At 36.6% G+C, this 19,265-nt stretch overlaps 1 protein-coding gene across 3 annotated transcripts; it reads right to left on the bottom strand.

Moving 5' to 3' along the window:
• Positions 1–1,156: 1,156 nt before the first annotated feature.
• On the bottom strand, positions 1,157–19,083 carry b4galt4 (UDP-Gal:betaGlcNAc beta 1,4- galactosyltransferase, polypeptide 4). 3 transcript variants are annotated; one of them, XM_079418290.1, is made up of 7 exons: positions 18,180–19,083; positions 17,260–17,718; positions 15,156–15,388; positions 12,339–12,526; positions 10,748–10,870; positions 10,465–10,569; positions 1,157–2,826 (listed from the first exon to the last, which is right to left on the bottom strand). In XM_079418290.1, exons 2-7 carry the CDS (start codon positions 17,516–17,518, stop codon positions 2,685–2,687), a joined length of 1,050 nt encoding a protein of 349 aa, XP_079274416.1. In that variant the 5' UTR covers positions 17,519–17,718; positions 18,180–19,083; the 3' UTR covers positions 1,157–2,684. The 3 variants fall into 3 exon arrangements, with proteins under 3 accessions (XP_079274416.1, XP_079274415.1, XP_079274417.1); XM_079418289.1 differs by having other exon boundaries at positions 18,935–19,020; XM_079418291.1 differs by having other exon boundaries at positions 17,260–17,577; positions 18,935–19,015.
• Between the last annotated feature and the right edge of the window lie 182 nt (positions 19,084–19,265).

Below are 19,265 nucleotides of genomic sequence, written 5' to 3'. Positions count from 1 at the left end.
TCAATGATTATCCTATTTTTTTCCTCTAATCAGCATTTTCCTTACCATTTTTATAGCTATTAATCTCAACTGTGTTCTTTTATTAGCTCCCGTAGCCTGTTTCTATACAGGCTTTACTCCAGTGTAGAAAACCACTGAAGAACCACGCTGTCTGCAACAGCACAGCAAAGATCACAGTAATGACCAGAGACAGGAGGGGATGGAAAGGGGACAGAGCCATCCATCGGGAGAAGAATGACTTGTTTTGAGCCCAGACCGAACATGTTTATGAACTGGCGGCCACCGAAAGTGATGACAAGCGGCTGCCAGTGCAGTGAGAGGCATAGCTCTGCTTGAATATTGTATTATTATTATTGTTCTGGGGTCTCAGTTTGGTTCTTTTGGTCCTAAATGATGAACAATGTCTACATCCATTGCCAATCTGGCTTTGTTCAGTTTATCTTCAAAGTACTTTACCTTTCATTTGTTTCTCATGTTTTCACAACTTTTATATCAGTTTTGTTTAAGTCTGTTGTTGGGCATTTTAAAATGTAAATAATACTGACAGTGTTATTCTTGACAATTTTCTCCAGACCATCAGCTCTTGTTTATATTATCTGACTTGCAATGTTGTTTTGAATATCAAGAAATGGGCTCTTTTTTTGCCTGGACGTTGGGCTTCTCAGTGGCGTCAGGTAGAAGGGTCAACTGTTTGTCCTCTGTTCTTGCAGATATTTCACTAGTCAGTTAGAAAATGAGGCAACACCGTTTGCTCCGTGATGCAGTAGCTTCACAATAACGTTACCAATAGTTTCCAAACAATGCAAAAATTAGTGTACCGTATATAATTTTAAGTGTTGTATTTAAGTCAATAAGATGAAATTTCCTGTGGTGTCTGGCACAATGACAGCAGATCCTTCAAGTCGTGCAAGTTGTGAGGTGAGGCCTTCGTGGATCGGATTTGTTGATCCAGCACATCCCATAGATCCTCAATTGGATTGAGATCTGGGAAAATGAACTTGTCATGTTGTCTTTGAGATACAGATCAGTTATTTAAATCATGGCCTTCCACAAAACTAGTGCCTGTGGTGACTAGTAAATATGCTTGGATCATATATTACAGCCAAAAAAAACTGCAATATTTCTGACAAAAGAAAAAAAGCTACCATATATGTTTAATGTCATTCTTTATTGCAGTATTAGCATCAATAAACTGGCATTTTCTCAATAGCCGACACACACAGGTTCAACACTGTATCAGGCACTTTCCATGAAAAGGGTACAAAACCTCTCGCAAAAGTTTCTTTTTCAACAAAGATTCATCAAACTGGAGTACTTAACCAAAAACCTCAAGATGTCAAACTACATATTATATTAGCATTTTCTTTTTTTTTAAATCACAATTTCAGGGGAGCTGGCTCAGATAAGAGCTATTCAGTGTTTTTAAAAGTAAATACTTCTCATGTGGTAATCTTAGGGTAAGAGTTTTTCTATTCCACAGAACGTGGGATTTCTACCCTTTGATTGCTTTACAAAAACCAGTGGGATACTTAGGTGTACCCTATTCATGCAAAATTCTCATTAATATTCACAAACCTTTGTCCATTATTTCTGCACTGTATAAAATACATCAAATGTTCAGTTACAACACCCAAATCATTTTTACAGCTGAGGAAAGAAGGGAGGGGGGGGGGGGGGGGGGGGGGGGATCAAATCATGATCATAGAAAATGTCACTTAATAGATCTTAATAGGCCATGCTGTGTTGCAATTAGTCCAGATCAATTTCTAGTCAAACTTTGTTTCTGAAAAGCTTCTGTATTATATGAATTGTACTAAAAGTTTATAAACTGAAGCAGACTCCAGTCTGTAATGTACTTTATCAGAATTTAAAGTGATCCATAAAATACAGTAGTGACAATACGTGAGCTTTTAAAAATGGAAAGGATCATGACAATAAGATGATATTATCCCAAGTAAACAAAAGTCTATTTTCTCTGACCTCTGAAAAAAAGCTAACACCACCCAGTTTTATGAGTGAACTGCCATTCTGTCTGAACAATGTAAAAACTTAACATAATTAACCCATCTACAGCTACATTTCACTGAAATGAATCTGAACTGATTAAACCAAATCATTGGACCCAAATACCTACTACAATATCTACAATTTTCCACCAGACCGATATTATAAGCATGTTCAGCTGGAATCATCAATCACAGAACATGCAGACTTGCTATAAAGACTCAAATAAACCTCCTCTGCCCATATACAATCATATCTATATCAATATTTAAGTCTACAGCATACATACCCATTAACCTGTCAGGTGGAGCTCTTTTGTGTTCCATTACTCCCAGCTGTTGTGCCATATTCTAACAACCTTAAACGAATACAAGTCATACAGAATACATTATATAAACCCATAACTTCGCAACTAGAGGTAATGAATATTGAATTTGTTTTAATTTCAACCCTGAAAGGTTTACATGATCAGACTAATTCAATTCTACTTGATTATTGTAATACTTAAAAGTAGTGTTTGATCAGAATTCTGGCCTTATTATCTTGCAGGGCCATAAAGAGTTAAGTTGGACAGATCCACAGTGCAACCTGTACACCTAGTACTGGATCTGCCAGGCACTGGTGAATGCTGGGTTTTTAATGCTAACTGTCTCTTGAATTTCAGTGTCCAAAAGCCCAGCTCAATGAGCATGCTCTGGCTGGCCAATGTCCGCGGTGATGTTGATGAAGAGTGGCGCACCGTGGACAGACAGAATCTTGTAGGAACAGGAGTTCAAACCATCAGTCTTCCATGCCTGATGAGTACGGCGTAGCAATTGCATCCTGTGTTGGGCAAAGTGAATCAAACATCAGATGCCACACTGAAAATACACTTTTAAATTTTAAAGTATAACATTCGCATATTCTTGATTTTTAAAAGGGTCATGAATTGAGAAATCAAATTTTCCTTGATCCTTTGACAGTTTTCTTTGACAAAGGCATTGTAAGCCTAAGTTGATCATAGCTCCATTGGTTTCAATGGGTCTACGATGTACGTGAGTGTTTTGAGTGAGACTTCTCTGTAAACGCCCACGATTGGCTAAAGCTTACGTTAAAGCTTACGATGCTTTTGAGAAACTCAAACCTTCCACGTTAGTCCAAAAACAGTTTTTATTGATACCAAGTACAGAAAATGGCAGATTTTGTCACATTATGATGTCATAGTAATAATTAGTTACATTTATATAGCGCTTTTCTGGGTACTCAAAGCGCTTTACATGGAAGGGGGGAGTCTCCTCTAGTGATCGACCGATATTGATTTTTTTTTATAACCGATACCAATTATTTGCATGCTTATGTGCCCGATAACCGATATGCTGAACCGATATTTATTTACGGTTATAAAGTAAATAAATGACTGCGTGAAGTAAGTCCATACTTCACTTTGGTTTTTCCTCCTTTCAGTCATCTTAACAAAAAATGTTTTGAGAATTAGCAGTCTTTCATGCAGGGCTCTAGACTAACTTTCTCAGTTGGTCGCACGAGCACATCATTTGGTTGCAATTTGTTTTTGCACATTTGATTAATCAATGCATGCTGATGAACTTTTATCATAGTTTATAGTTATATGGTAACGAAGGTGTTCAACATTCAACTCGTTCTTTTTCATTGCTATTATTTGTGATTTAAATTTTGTGAATTCCTTTTTTCGTGAGCTTTCACTTTCAAATTTGCGATCTTGACCTCACATTTTACAAGAAAAGATAATTGTCTGTTTTGCTTATATCTTTACACCCTTCATTTTTTAAGACCAAAACAAAAGATGGATTCATTGTTATTCTTAATTAAAAAGCACAACAACAATAAAACAGTACGTTGACAATGACAAACTAGCTTACATAACATTTATTTACATTTATTCATTTAGCTGACGCTTTTATCCAAAATTTATCAACAAAAACGAATAAGACGAGGCATGGCACAGGACACATCACATGCTGTCTTATATACCGAGTATATTACAGAATGTTTAGCAAACTCGGAGGAAGCAAATAAATATTAATATTTTTTAAATTAAGGAAAGCCTCCATAGCATAACGTGAAGTAAACAGCAAAGATAACAAGCTTCTCAAAACGAAAAGAAAAAGTAAAACTAAACTGGCTGTCGCTGACAGGACTTGCATGTTTTTTCTACAAGAACACCAGCATGTTCACCTTCTCTGGTTTAAGAAGCGTATTTTACTTTAGTTTGAAAACAAAATCCTCCGTTGCGCTCCGTCCGCGACGCGCCCCTTCGCGCTCCTGCTGACGCGGCGAGTATAAACCAGGCTCTACTGACGCGCTCGCGCTGAAGCACGTCCTGATATTGCCGAGTTAGACGTGTTCCTGGGTCAACATATTTTGTTGACCCTGGAGCAACATTTTAATCCAAAAATATAATCTTAACCATACACCTAAACCTAACCTTACCCATGAGTAATCCCTAAAATGGGGGTGGTGATGGCGCAGTGGATAAGACACATGCCTTTGGTGTGAGAGACCCGGGTTCGAATCCAGTGTGAGACACCAATGTGTCCCTGAGCAAGACACTTAACCCCCTAGTTGCTCCAGAGGCGTGCGACCTCTGACATATATAGCAAAAAGTCGCTTTGGATAAATGAATGATTGTCTTTGGATAAATGAAAGATGTTGACCCAGGAACATGTCGCACTCAGCAATATCAGGTTGTATATTGTGCGCTAAATGAATAAATGTAAATGTATATTGTGCGCTGTTAGCACCTCTCTTCACGTGATCAGTGAAATCTGACTCCTGCTATAATGTGCTGTGGCTGGCAGTGCGCGCTGTATGAAGCAGACGCTTTGGAGCAGCGCAGACCAGGCACTCGTACAAATGCGACCACGTCAAATTTTAACTCGCAAAAAATTACCATTTTGGTCGCAATCTAGAGCCCTGTCATGTAAATTTAATCTTCGCATTACAACAATAAAAAACATTTTATTTATAAATAGCTTTAGCAGCAACACTAATATTAGCAGTAAGCAAAATAAACGTAGAATGTCTAATGTTTTCAAATGGAGAAAATAAATAAAAAGGACAGGAGTCATATCAACTTCATTTTTAACTACAGTTTTAGTAGGTTTATAAGCTGTTTAATAGGCTAAAGAGTGAAGAATAATTCACTGGATAATGTTAATTCACGGAATAATATTCTCTGGAATATAACAAGCATTGTATTTTATTGCATTTCTCAACTGGCATGCTCTAAATTATGCTGCTGACAGCGCGGTTTATCTATGCATTTACACAGAACTATAGGCTACTCAAACTGCCATCGATTGCAGAGAATTTCCATAGTATTATGTTGTATTAATTTAGAGGTTTATAAACGAAATAATGGTTATATAGTAAGTGTTAATGCAATTTAGGCTGCTTCAAAAAAGTGAATCTTGTTAAAAGTTACATGCGGTGTCCGAGCTGGAGCATTTCTTGAGCATCAACCGCTGAGTGAACTGCAATATGAACGCGGCTTCACGAGACTATGATGAGCATATAGACAACAGAGAGAGAATTAAATTCAATGCTTTTATTCCCAACATGCAATCATTCATGGCTGTATTATTTAATTCATGCAAAGTTACGTCTTTATTTGGAGAGGACTTGACGGATTATCTACATGACTGCGACTTCACGAGACTAATAGACCACAGAGAGAGAATTCAATTTGCTTTTATTTCCAACATGCGCTAATTCATGGCTGTGCCAGGCAAAGTTATATCTTTATAGGCACAGGGCTTGACAGAGTATCTTATTTATCATATTTCTTAGAGCCAAGTTGCATAAACTACATATCAGGCATTTATGTAATACATCAAATTTGGGCATTAATGACTGTAATATTAAATAGTTTACTAACTACAGCAAATCAAGTACCTGCACGCCGTTGTTGTTGTCTCGTCTCCCCTCAGATGCGCTGCAATTGTGATCCTGCGCGCAATTCTCACAACGTCCACAAGATGGCGGTGTTTATCGGTGAATCCGATATACGATTATGGGAAAATGCTTAAATATCGGGAAATTGATATATCGGTCGATCTCTAGTCTCCTCATCCATCCACCACCAATGTGCAGCATCCACCTGGATGATGCGACAGCAGCCATATTGCGCCAGAATACCCACCACACACCACCTTATTGGTGGAGAAGAGACAGAGTGATGCAGCCAATAAGTGTATGGGGATGATTAGGAGGCCATGATGGTCAGATCAATGGGCGAATTTGACCAGGATGCCGGGTTACACCCCTACTCTTTTTCGAAGGACATCCTGGGATTTTTAATGACCACTGAGAGTCAGGACCTCGGTTTAACGTCTCATTTGAAAGATGGTGCTTTTGACAGTATAGTGTCCCCATCACTATAATGGGGCATTAGGACCCATGCAGACTGTAGGGTGAGCACCCCCTGCTGGCCTCACGAACACCTCTTCTGGCAACAACCTAGTTTTCCCAGGAGGTCTCCTATCCAGGTACTGACCAGGCTCAACCCTGCTTAGCTTCGGTGGGTAACCAGTCTTGGGCTGCAGGGTGATATGGCTGCCCATAGTGCTACAAAAGCCTGCATCAGCAGAATCAGATCAACGCCTACTTCTGCATCATTGCATCTTTGGCCCTACCCACTGGAGCGTTAGTGAGATAAGGAGAAATCAATACAGCATGACTGGATTAAAAATAACAATACCTTCCAAAAGGTATTTAGGTGCCATGCAAAGCACGCAATTTCATGAATTCAAATCAACACTATTCATGATTAGTTAATCTAAATATAGCTATAATAGTAAAAACGTTGTAAGTTTCCGAGAGCTCCAAATGTAACACTGATTATTTCGGTAACACTTTAGAATAGGGAACACATATTTACTATTAATTTAGAGTTTTCCCTCAAACTCCTAACTTGCTGCTTATTGATAGTTAGTAAGGTAGTTGTTAGTGTAGGTATGGGGTCGGATTAAAGGATCTAAAATATGGTCATGCAAAATAAGACATTAATATGTGCTTTATAAGTACAAAAAAAATGCTAATAAGCAACTATTTAATAGCGAGAACTGGCCCTTAAAATAAAGTGTTACCCTTATTTCATATGCACAGATGTTAGCCAATCGTGGGCATTTACAGAGAAGTCTCACTCAAAACACTCAGTTTTGGAGTGGTTTCCCCTTTAAGACTTTAGAATATAATCTTAAGAATAACATCTTTACATATATACTCTTAAATTAAGCATCAATGACCACAGTATTGCACATGAGGATCTGTTTTAAAAAGTCTAGATGATGACAAACTAGAAGAAAAAAAAACAACAACAATGAAACACTTAACATTTTCAGAGAGGTGTTTGTGTTGGACATCACAGAATATAACTCTAGCATGTGTCAAATTTATTTGAGGAGAAAACTGGTTAATTTTGAGCTTTCCTATTTAAAATCCTCATTGTTTCAATGTCACAGAATGCAACATTTTCTCACACCTACAGTACACTGATGACTCCTCTGTGTCTCGTAATTATTCATAAGAATGCATGTGCTCATTCTATAACACACTTCTCTTCATTATTCATGACATTTGTTCATTTCCTTTGACAGACACTTCAAACTGCGAGATCTCACAGTACACGAGAAACAGGTTTATGTTTTTTCAAGGCTTTTCTCTACTTTGTAAGAGTTTCTGCATAACATAAATGTTTCTATCTATGACAGAAACGTGATTCATATATACCATGAGTGTAACCGGTCTTTACACCTCCTTGATATAAAAGCTGCAAAATTACATTAATAAAGGGTTAATAAATAAGCAACAGTGTATTCATATACATTTTTGGTGCAGAGTACAAATGCAAACAGCTGTGCATTTATTTCGGTTCATTAATTCATAGCTGTCATGATAGGTATTTGTGGAATGTATGGCGAGATACAAAACCATGTCAAGTCACCTTTATTTATAATCAAAATAGGAAAATAGTCAATAATGTAAAAAAACAAAAACAAAGTCAGATTGTCTCTGCATGTATAATATCTTCATTTTAATAATGATGCTTTTAACTTAATGAGACTGAAATAAAACTGGCTGCATCAAAACAGTAGTGTCACAACTTGCTTACGTGTTGTGACATTACTGTCGGGTCCAATCATGCACAACGACTGGTTTACAAATTAATCCACGGTGAAACGCGCTGAACAAACATAATGCTCTACTGATGTGATTAGGCACATAAGCTTCAGACATTATTTTCTAATGTTGAGGCGAAAGAGATTCAAACTGCACAACAGCACATCTCAATCACCATCCACATACCAGTTAGTGAGCCAAAGTAGTGATGATGATAAGATAGTCTAATCTGTCACTGTGGAAGCGAACTTAAACTGAATTATTCAACCATGTGATGTCACAAAAAAGTTAACACTTCAAATGTAAAACACTAAATTGTTCCGTTTTCAAGTGTAATTATAAATCAAGAAAAAAAGACAGTAAAGCACTATACACATGGTAGAGAGATTTGATGAAAGAGAACATAGGCTACTTAGTGATGTGCAGATTGCTTTTTTAACATGTAATTGTGTAAACCACTTATTTTTAAATAGACTCACAAAAAAAATAAAAAAAATAAAAAAATAATTGTGAATGGTGCAATCCTTAGTAGACCACATGAGTAGATCAGTTTGGATGTTTTTATACATGTAAACCTCACTCTAGTGTTTTAATGTAAATTATCTTGCTATATAACTTCTCTGCTTGTTTTGTATTGTTTTTTAACCAAAGAAAAACTGTTCGCTATTAACATCTGCAAAATCTTCTAGGAAGTGATAGAGCATTCGGTGGGAAAACAACACCACAAGCATCAATAGAATTGCATTAGCAATAGAATTTATGAATTCAGTCATGTTTTGTTTCATCCTGTTTGAACAACTTACAGAAATCGGTTTGATAATACTGATTTCGGGGGAGTCGTGGCCTAATGGTTAGCCTAATGGCCTAACGGGGGAAGTGGCCTAATGGCCTAACGGGGGAAGTCGTTGCCTAATGGTTAGAGAGTCGGACTTGTAATCCAAAGGTTGCGGGTTCGAGTCCCCGGCCGGCAGGAATTGTAGGTGGGGGAGTAAATGTCCAGCGCTCTCTCCACCCTCAATACCACGACTGAGGTGCCCTTGAGCAAGGCACCGAACCCCCAACTGCTCCCCGGGCGCTGCAGCATAAAATGGCTGCCCACTGCTCCGGGTGTATGTTCACGGTGTGTGTGTGTTCACTGCTGTGTGTGTGCACGTTGGATGGGTTAAATGCAGAGCACGAATTCCGAGTATGGGTCACCATACTTGGCTGAATGTCACTTCACAATACCAATATCTCATAGTTAAAAATTCGAAAATCAAGTAAGATGGCACTGTAAGCTAACTTCCTAATCGCTCAATGAGTAACGCTATTAACTCAGTAGTCAATTTGGCAGGTTATGATTCATAAATTCACTTTGAATGCCATTGCTATCTTCTCTAGCACACTTCATTGAAGACAAGAGGCCAATTTTTCCTTTACATTTAATCATTTCGCAGATGCATTTATCCAAAGTGACTTACAAATGAGGACAATATATGCAACCAAACCAAGTGTCAATTGTTTTTTTTTTTTCAAATTTGTATTTTTCAATTTTCAACCCGCTGTCACTCCCTAGGCACCCGTGAAAAGCTGCATATCCAATATTTCGGCATATCAGATGCCAAAAGCACCCTGTTTGGGTCATGATTTTCATATTGGACTTGGGATTGAAAACGGGCTAGTTTTTTTAATGCCTGTCAATGGAGGAAAGGCTTCCATACAAGTGAACTGACCTTTGTGAGGAAACATCTGATCACTTAATTAATAGACTGCCTGTCCACTGATCTTCACTATTTTTCCATTAAACATTCATTTTGGAATGACCTTTGTGTTATATAACTGCTGTTTTACAACAGATGGCACAGAGAATTGTGTGACAGATAGGATTAAGTTTATGGCACTACTCTAAATTTATGGTGCAAACATCATCTTAAAACTCGTAAAAACCGAAAGCGATTCAATTATTCAATTGATGTGATTGATTCAATTATATATTAATCTAAATTGTGGATTTGTTAATATGGTTTATTTCTGATAATTCTGTTATGGATTCTTAATGGCTGGTAAATTCAGTAGCAGAACTGTACGAATGGAGTGCTCACATTAAAATTCAGTTAAGCTATAGTTTCCACAGTTTTAGAATTAGATTTTTTACTGTATTCATCTAACTCATATTTTTTAGTATGATGCTAAATACTAAGTAAGAAGTTATCACTGGATATATTGAGCTCATTTCCTTAAATTAATTGGGATTTGACAATGCATGCTCTCAAAATTGTTCCTCACCTTAGTTATGATATCTAATAACGCTAATAACACTTTAACATTCACACTTAAACTTACCTGTCTTTATTGATTTGATTGCCGCTGTCCCTCTTGTGAAAGACCATGGTGTAGCGTGCCACTTCCGGGGATGGACGGATTATTGACATTTTCTGCAGTGTCACCCTGAAAAAGATGGTTCTGTTAAAATCCTTAACAATGAGAAGACAGCAATGTTCTAACATGGACGATACTACATCAGAAATTTAAATCCATCATTTTAAAGATTAGCCATTTTGTGCAAGTCACCCACAGGTACTTGTGCACATCCTAAACCATCGTACCCGGCCTAAGTTCCTCTTACCTTATTCTCAGGTCGTCGTCCTCTCCACCCCAGCCCCAGTAGGAGTTTGGGAAGCCATTCACCTTGTGAAACTGATCCCTCGTCATGGCCGAAACTCCTCCAAAGTAACCTTTGTATCTGAGTCTGGACAAAAAGTGACAAAAGTATTTAACAAGTATTTACAAAGAACTATAGTATATAATTTTACAAAACAAATTGAAGAAATTACTTGGGGTATGTCATATTCAGTTTAGCTGAATGGCAATGGAACACGGAGAAGCTCTAAAACTGTAGAATGTCAAGGAACAAGCTACTTAAGTTTAAGATTTAAGTTTTACATGCAGAACAAAAACTGTTGCATACAGGGGGAAGATCATCTCCATAATGCTTGATACAACCCACCTGCAAACTATCTTAAAAACGGTGCTCAACAGTTAGAATGTGTAAATTGTTTCATTTAATTTGTTACCGCTTTAAATTATTATCTGAATCAAAGCAGTTTGTAATGGCATAAAGCTGTATCAAATTAATTTGGATATAAAAAAAAAAATATATATTTTCAAAACTTACACCACCGTGATGTGGAATTTTAGTAAGTTTGTAAGATCAGTAGTAACATTTAGTAAAGTAGTCTTGACATGCATGCAGCACCTACTTGCAGACTAAAGCAAAATATATAAAGAATCGTCACAAAATGTATAAAGAATTGTCATGCAGAATTTAAAGCAAAAATAAAGCAAACTTATTTTCCACAGATTTGCAGATTTTCTGCATACATGTTAACCATAAAGGGGTATAAGCAATATTAGCTTGTCAAAATCCATAATTCATAGCACAAACAAATTAATCAATAAGTTTCCACCTGTCCTGCCGCGCATTGCTGTAAACTGTATTATAAAGTGGAGAGGGATGAACCTGCTATTTTGGGCAGTGCACCAGGACTTTGACACTGTCAGATTTATTTACAAGTGCTTTAACAGTTCTGACATGAGGCCCATTTGGGCAACAGCGAAGGTAATATTTCATATTTGATTTGACGCATCATTCCTTTACAACCTACACTTGTCTGTCTTTTCAAGCTGCAAATAAGCACAAAAGACTCACTTTATTTTTACTTTGGACAAAATTAATGTTTTCCAGAGATTTAATGACACTACTAAAAATACAAAATATAATGTTTATTAGGGTGAAATATTTGTAAGTCCTAATAATTCCTGATTTCACCAGTAAATTATATTTACATAAATACATTAATTTACTGGATTTGCACTTTAATATTTTGAAAGAATGCAATCACTGATGATACTATTAGAATTATCTAATTACTTTTGCTCCGATATACAGTCTGGCACAGTCTTTGTTATTTAAAACGAAAAATATTTGAACCACTAAATCACACCACTGAAAAATGTTAAATGTAGTTAAACTAGTAGTGTCACTGCTTTTATTTACTCCAAGCACTTCTGTTGCTTTAGTATTTTAGAGAGAAACAGTACTGCTAATTGATTGACGTATTGTACATCTAACCCGGATGTTGTCTGTTCCAACAATGTATTGTAACTTGCCCTGGATAAGAATGTGTTTGTTCAATGAAGAAGACTACATTACTCACTTGTACCCAGTGGAATTTCTCCCCACTACCAAGTGCTTAGGCTGATCCTCACACATGTATAAATTATGATCATTCTCAGGAACTAGATCAACATCATGGAAGATGAAACAGTCCCAGCTGTGGTCTTTCAGAGCCTCGAGGTAGCCAACATTTAATAACTTTGCCCTGTTAAATGTAGCATCTCCAGCCTACAAGACAAACAGACACATATATTATACACACAGTAAAGGCTTGCAAATCTTCTACGTTGTGAGTTCCTGTAGATCACCAGGTCTTTTCCAACATTTATTTCATGACTTCAAAGATCAAAAAAGAACAATATTTTTTTAGGCGTATATAGGTGTTACAGTGACATGAAGAGCTGGAGAGAATTTATGGTTTTTGTAATGCTTATTTTCTTAAAAAATAAAATAATTTAATTATAAGATCTGAATCTGACCTTAACCGTTTCTACCAACAGAAAAACTGGCAGAACTTAAATGGGAACACCTTCATAACATGAAAAGAAAAGCATGCATATCTTTCACAACACCTTGAGCCCACCGTTTTTACTTTACCTAACCGTACATTTCCTCAAAATGAAAATTGTACAACTTAAAATATTCATATTACCAACATCGGCTGTTGGCACTTTTCTCCACTGTGTTGTTGAATGTGTCATAGGAAAAAAATGTTGCTGATTTTTGTTTTATAGTTAATTGTAAAATGAAACCAATTGAGAAATAATGTTGAATGAAGCTGAAGACTTCCTCTACAGTCCAAAAGACTCATAACCGCCCACATTTACTTTCAAAAATGGTAATTCACTAGTCAGAAACTCGGCTTACTCTGTCACTGTAATAATGAGAAGAAAATAATATACTATTGTTGAAGACAACAATTCTCTGTTAAATTGTTTTTATACAAGTAAAGAACAAAAAGAGTGTCCTTCCAAATGAACTCAATGTTAGGGATCAGAGTTTAATATTTGCAGTCATTTCAGTTTGGTCTTACCTAGGGCTGCAACTAACGATTATTTTGATAATCGATTAGTTGGCCGATTATTCTTTCGATTAATCGATTAATCGGATTAAAAAAATATTGACCAAAAAAAACACTATTCCACATTCTGCCCAATGTCCTTCAAACAAACGTGACAACTGAATGCTATGAAAACATACAGTGCTTAATTTATTAGACCACTTATCATAATAAAGAGAAAACATATTTTAGAAATTTGTCAAAAATTTGTTTAAATTTAAAAATGTTATTGTCATTTATTAGACATAATAATAAAAAATGGCCTCATAACAGCTTGCATTCTTGCTGGTATTGTTTATGTACTTTTTGACTGCAATTGGGTATCGCGAAAAAAAAATACTCAAAAAATACAAGAAAAAATAAGTGCTCTGGTTCTCTTTCATAGATAACAGCAATAATGATATTATAGCATTAAAAATAGCCTACTACTGTTACTAAAGAGCTTACACATATTGGAGTACTAACCAGTACAGAAAGCCGAAAAATGATTTTGGTTATCACCAATACTGTTACTTTAGAGCAGCAGTGGCACAAACCTTACATAAACACATTGTTAAAAAACTTACATAAATTTGTTAAGCATTGTAAAAATTGAATATAGTTTAAACCTCTATTAAAAATTAAAATAATAAAGATAATAATAAAGACGAATAAAAACACAAACTCAGTGTTAACCAACAGGTAAGAGTAATGTTCTGCAGGAACTACTTTGATCACAGTCACCTCGTCATTTCTTTATCCTGTAAAAGGCCGTTATGGAGCGTCTCATGTTTATATTCAGACAGACAATTACACGCTGTTATCCCTTTAAAGTTCCTACTCTCATAAAATATTCGCACTGCATGTTGACATTTAAACCTTAAATTAACTTTCAACAACAGATAATTCAGCACAGTGGATATGTTTGCGCTGAAAAGCCTATTAATTGTCTCCCTCTCTACTGTGTTCTGTCCGTCTGACGCGCGTGCGCGCGCCCGCCGCGCCGGCGCTCATTCGGTATTTTAAACTTAACAGACTGTCAGGACGGACCTTTATGCAAAAATGGAAATGCTCGCGTGAATTTGTGGCATTTATAGATAAGGATATGACCGTAAACTGAACGTTTTTGCGCTGAGGACGCACACGCATCTGTCAAAGCGCCTGACAGGGCAAGCCATTACTCTTATGCATTAACTTAAAGCTTAAAATAAATAATTATCATGTTTTGGGCAGCTTGGATCACGTGCTTCTCCGGCAGAATCTCATTCTGTTCCCTCCACTATTTTTAGATGCATTTTGTCCATAGAAATGCATTATTCAGTGCCGTAATTTGACTAACCAGCTGAAGTTGGACGTGCACTGTGGGCAGACCCGATTAATCGATAATGAGAATCGTTGTCGATGATTTTCATAATCGATAATAATCGATTTTATCGATTAGTTGTTGCAGCCCTAGTCTTACCAGTTTTTGCAGAATAGACTGTTTGGTGAATGTGTAACAATGTATTGCAGGCTTTGCAAACAGGCTGCTGTTTAAGGAAGGGCAATGCAAACTATAATGGAACCAGGAGCAAAGTCATAAGCAAACACTTATGCATTTCACATTTGAAGGGGGCATTTATTAAAAGGTATAGAAGTAATAAAAGTCCCTTTTTAAAGTCAGAGAGAAACTAGGAAATGCTCAAAAAAACAAAATTGTGTTTGTGGTACAAGAAACCCTTACTAACATAAAAAATGAAGACTGGACCCTCTGAAAATGACAACAAGGATCATATGACTGCAAAAACTCCTGCCAGGGCTAATGGGAGTCTTGCCCACCTGGTGAATGACATAGATGGCGTAGTGAAGCTGCTGCCTCTGTAAGAACGGGTGAAGGTGGTAGAGGAGGTAGAGCAGGTGCTTCTCTCTGTTTCTGTGAGGGATAAGGATGGCCACACTCTGCCTGGCCGTACAGTCATAGGGGTTATATTGACCCTCCACGACCTCCCCGTTTTCACTCTCTACCTGCCCTATCGTCAGCGAGGGATCAAATGACAGCTTGAAAGGGCCTCCTGTGAACAGAAACAGTCAGAAATAAATAAACATGTACACAGGCCCACAAGTAAGTGAAAGGCCCATGGACCAGGTGCAGTCCTTAAATACAGCACCAGCTGGGGCCCACATTAATTACAGGGCCCCATCTTTGGAAACAAGACCGAATTAGCAAACAGCTGTGGAAGGAAAAAAAACAGTGATGTGTAAACATTGACATTCACATAGAGGTGGTTGCGAGATTCCCACGTTTCTCTGTTCCAGTTTCATGGTTCAGATCTTCATCCAGTATTATCAGCTCATTTTGCAAAGACCTAAGGTTTTAAGTGTTATTGTTATGTTTCAAAATTACTAATATGCACACATACATACATATATATACACACACATACATACATATAAATAAACAAATATATAAATAAATAACAGTTCACCCAAAAGTTGTAAATGAAAATCATATTTAGGTCATGACTCCAAGTCATTTGTGAACTTATTTCCTGCTGGAAAATGGTGAGCTGTTTAAAATGCTTCAGTTCTAAAATGTTTTGCTCTGTGTGTGTGATGTCTATTTTTCTGTTGTATGTATGCCATTTGTCACCACACATTTCTATTTTTCTTCATTTTTCAAAACTTTATGGTATATTTTGTTATATGCTGGAATTAAGAGCAACTAGATTATTAGGTGGCACTTTAGATTAGGCAACACTATTCACTAGTTGCTTTATTAGCATGCATATTATTGGCATATTGGCCATTTACTACTTATAAAGCACATATGAAGGCTTTATTCTGCATGACCATATTTTAGATCCCTTAACCCTACCCAGTACCTAAACAACTACCTTACTTCATCAATAAACATCGAATTAGGAGTACGTTGAAAAACTCTCCGTTTTCCTAATCTAAAGTGTTACCGACTATTAAAAAGCTTAATGATCAAATAAATATATTGAAGCTTGAAGGAGTATAATTTTGTAATAAAATATTTGCACATCGGTACATGATCATATCTTCATCTAGGCTACTAATATTTCTTATTGTAGGAGGAGTATATTAAATAGCAGAAAAAATAAACATGGTACATCAGTCTGTACTTTTAATACTTTCACGAGGTAATTTTTGACCATAAACACTACAAGTGTGACTATTTTTAAGATCATTTAGCCTTTTGAATCATAGCCACTGCTTTTGTGCATGCGTAGCTAAATAGCAAGTGCCATGAAATTGATGAAGTTTTGTACTATTCTAATAGATAAAGTAAAAACATTCATAATTTTTCAGTCTAAAATGACTGAACAACAAAAAGTACTTTTACTGGTGTAATATTTTAGTGTATCTGTACTTTTACTCAGGAAGTTTGCATTTCATTCACCACTGAGGAGATGTAGATGTTGCAGCCAAGTTCCAAAGTGCACTGCAAATGTACCATAATGTAGTCCATAAGACTATAATCCAAGTCTTATAAAGTCATACGGTAGGCTTGTGTGAGGAGCACGCTACAATTTAAGTTCTGTGACATTATTATTATTAGAACAAATTATATTTCAGACTATAAAATAAATCATGCATTTTCCCTGGATAGACAACAGGCTGGAACGTTCTGCCTTTTGCATTTTACACTCTCAAAAACAAAGGAAAGCTAGGTACACATTTGTACCTACAGGGTTCAAACTGGTACCTTATAGGTACATATTAGCACCCAAAAAGGTACAAAAGTGTGCCTTTTGAAAAGGTAATTTCCCAGTGACAGCTCTCCTACCTTTATTTCTGAGTATATACAGAAGAAACGTTTCTACAGAAGAAAGCATTGACCACAACCTGTACTTCAAGCATAACATTTAATTAAGACCAACCCACAAAAAAATAAAAGATGAAATCAGACAACACTCACGGAGCAGGGGTGAATGCTCTGGACAGCTCTCTTTGGCAGACTGCTCTTCGATGCTCTGCATAATTTCTGATTCCAGCTCCAGCTTAGCAAACCCCTCAACGCTCTTATCTTCAGGAGGATTTGATCCCTCCTGTACAGGCTTAACTGTGTCATCATTTGACAACGTTGCTATCCATGCTACAACGCAAAGACACAACAGTAGAAGAAACAGACACTTCCCCTTCCGCATGAGCTTGGACATGGCTGGAAAGAGGCCCATGAGTGAAGCTTAGTTTGAGGTGAAATCCAGAGAAAAGCAAGCAGGAGACATCTGATCATCTGCTTGAAAATAAACAATCACTCTTAAAGCTGACAAGAGTTCCTCCAAAAGTCTCTTTCATTTGTTTTTTCATTCATTTTTTCACATGAGGGGAAATAACACATCAGCTGAAGTAAATTGTGAGAAGTCTTATGAAAAATCTGAAACGCAAAAAGAAAAAAATGCATTAGGGTGATATTACATGTTAAATATAACTTTTCTTGGCCATATATTTCTTGAAAGAGTACATGGATTATTGATATTTATAAACATGCATTTTGTCACACTGCAGTGCTATTGAAGGGAACAGAAAACACACTAAATAGTTGTTATAAACCACAAGAACGGACAAAATGTAATCAGTAGCGCATAGAAGAGTCAAAGCATGGTAAATAAATAAATCAAAACTTCATCTCTTTATATATTTTAAGTTTCCTCCAAACACACTTTGTCTGTACTACAGCTCTTCACACTCTTAGCATTCACTTATACTTCATATGCACCTGAGAAGCTTTGTTAACAAAAAACATGTTTGTTTTTTACAATCACAATTATAACACATGACACACACACACACACACAAACAAAATCTCTCGCTACTGCCCTTGCTGGCAAATGTTACCTGTTAGTCACATTCTTCTGGTTTTTCACCGGGAGAAATGCTGTTCTTTTTTCTTCTTACAGAGTTTGTCACCTCTATGCCCTTCTTCTCATGTTTCATGTTGACACACTTCACAACTTTAAGTCTTTTGTGTGCATTTCATCATTTGTTTTCTTTGTAACAGGACCTTATATTGTCCTTGCCACGTCAAACTATTTATTAAGTGTTTTTTGTTTGTTTTTGGCTAGTGTTTGCTAATGTGCTGCTGAAGGACCTGTTTTCAAATTATGTCGAATCAGTCACTTTTCGTTTGTTACGTATTACTTTATAGAGGAAAAAAATAACATTTAATATTATGGCTAGGTGGGGGTAAAAAGGATGACAACCCCGGGTCTGTAGTATAAGATAATTGCGATAATGTATACATTATCCCTTAATGACTGTCACTTGAAAAATGTCATTTGAAATCGGTTCAAAATTAGCATTTACGACATGCGCTTTATTACGACGTCTTGAGATCATATTTAAAATATTAATTATTTTGTTTTTATTTCAAATGAAAAGAAAGCGAAGACTATGCGGTACTTTAACTTAAATTAGTAATGTTGCATCTAGTAATGGGACTCTTTGACAGCGTGGTTTAGGTATATGGTCGCACATTCGACAAAAACAAATCTAGCGACTCAACTAACCCTGGTTTTCACTGCGCACTTCTTATCGGTTTGAAGACAACACAGACAATATAGGGAAAGTAAATAAATTTTTAAACGACTTACGGCTGTGAAAGCAGCTGCACTCTCAGCACAAGCCCCACCACTGCACTAAAAGACAGCATTTCCGCAAATAAAGACGCAAGTGGGACGTGATTGGCTGGAGACTGGTGAGCACCTGCCGGCAGATGCAGTAACTACACCATTCCGCCCCCAAACCCGATTTTCCGAGTTGGGGGCGTGTCAGTGAGAAAACGTGTCGGACGCAAAGACTAAAATTGTTGAAATTAATAAAATGATTAATTTTTTGTAATGTAAAATAAAATGAGTTTCAAATACACAATATTGAAATATACTACATTTTATACAAATTATATTTAATATCCAATTAAATTAA

Source organism: Barbus barbus (genome assembly GCF_936440315.1).
Source record: "Barbus barbus genome assembly, chromosome: 6".
Taxonomy (NCBI): Eukaryota; Metazoa; Chordata; class Actinopteri; order Cypriniformes; family Cyprinidae; genus Barbus; species Barbus barbus.
The sequence above is the reverse complement of the archived record's forward strand: the minus strand, read 5'-3'. Positions and strand labels throughout refer to the sequence as shown.

Bases quoted from the DNA above. Each gene is read 5' to 3' on its own strand.
- b4galt4 (XM_079418290.1), bottom strand. From the start codon at position 17,518: ATGGGCCTCTTTCCAGCCATGTCCAAGCTCATGCGGAAGGGGAAGTGT. The intron at 12,527-15,155 runs GTGGGCAAGACT...TTTGTCTTGTAG, and splicing joins CCATCTATGTCATTCACCAG to GCTGGAGATGCTACATTTAA. The intron at 2,827-10,464 runs GTAAGTTTAAGT...TGCCCAACACAG, and splicing joins AATCAAATCAATAAAGACAG to GATGCAATTGCTACGCCGTA.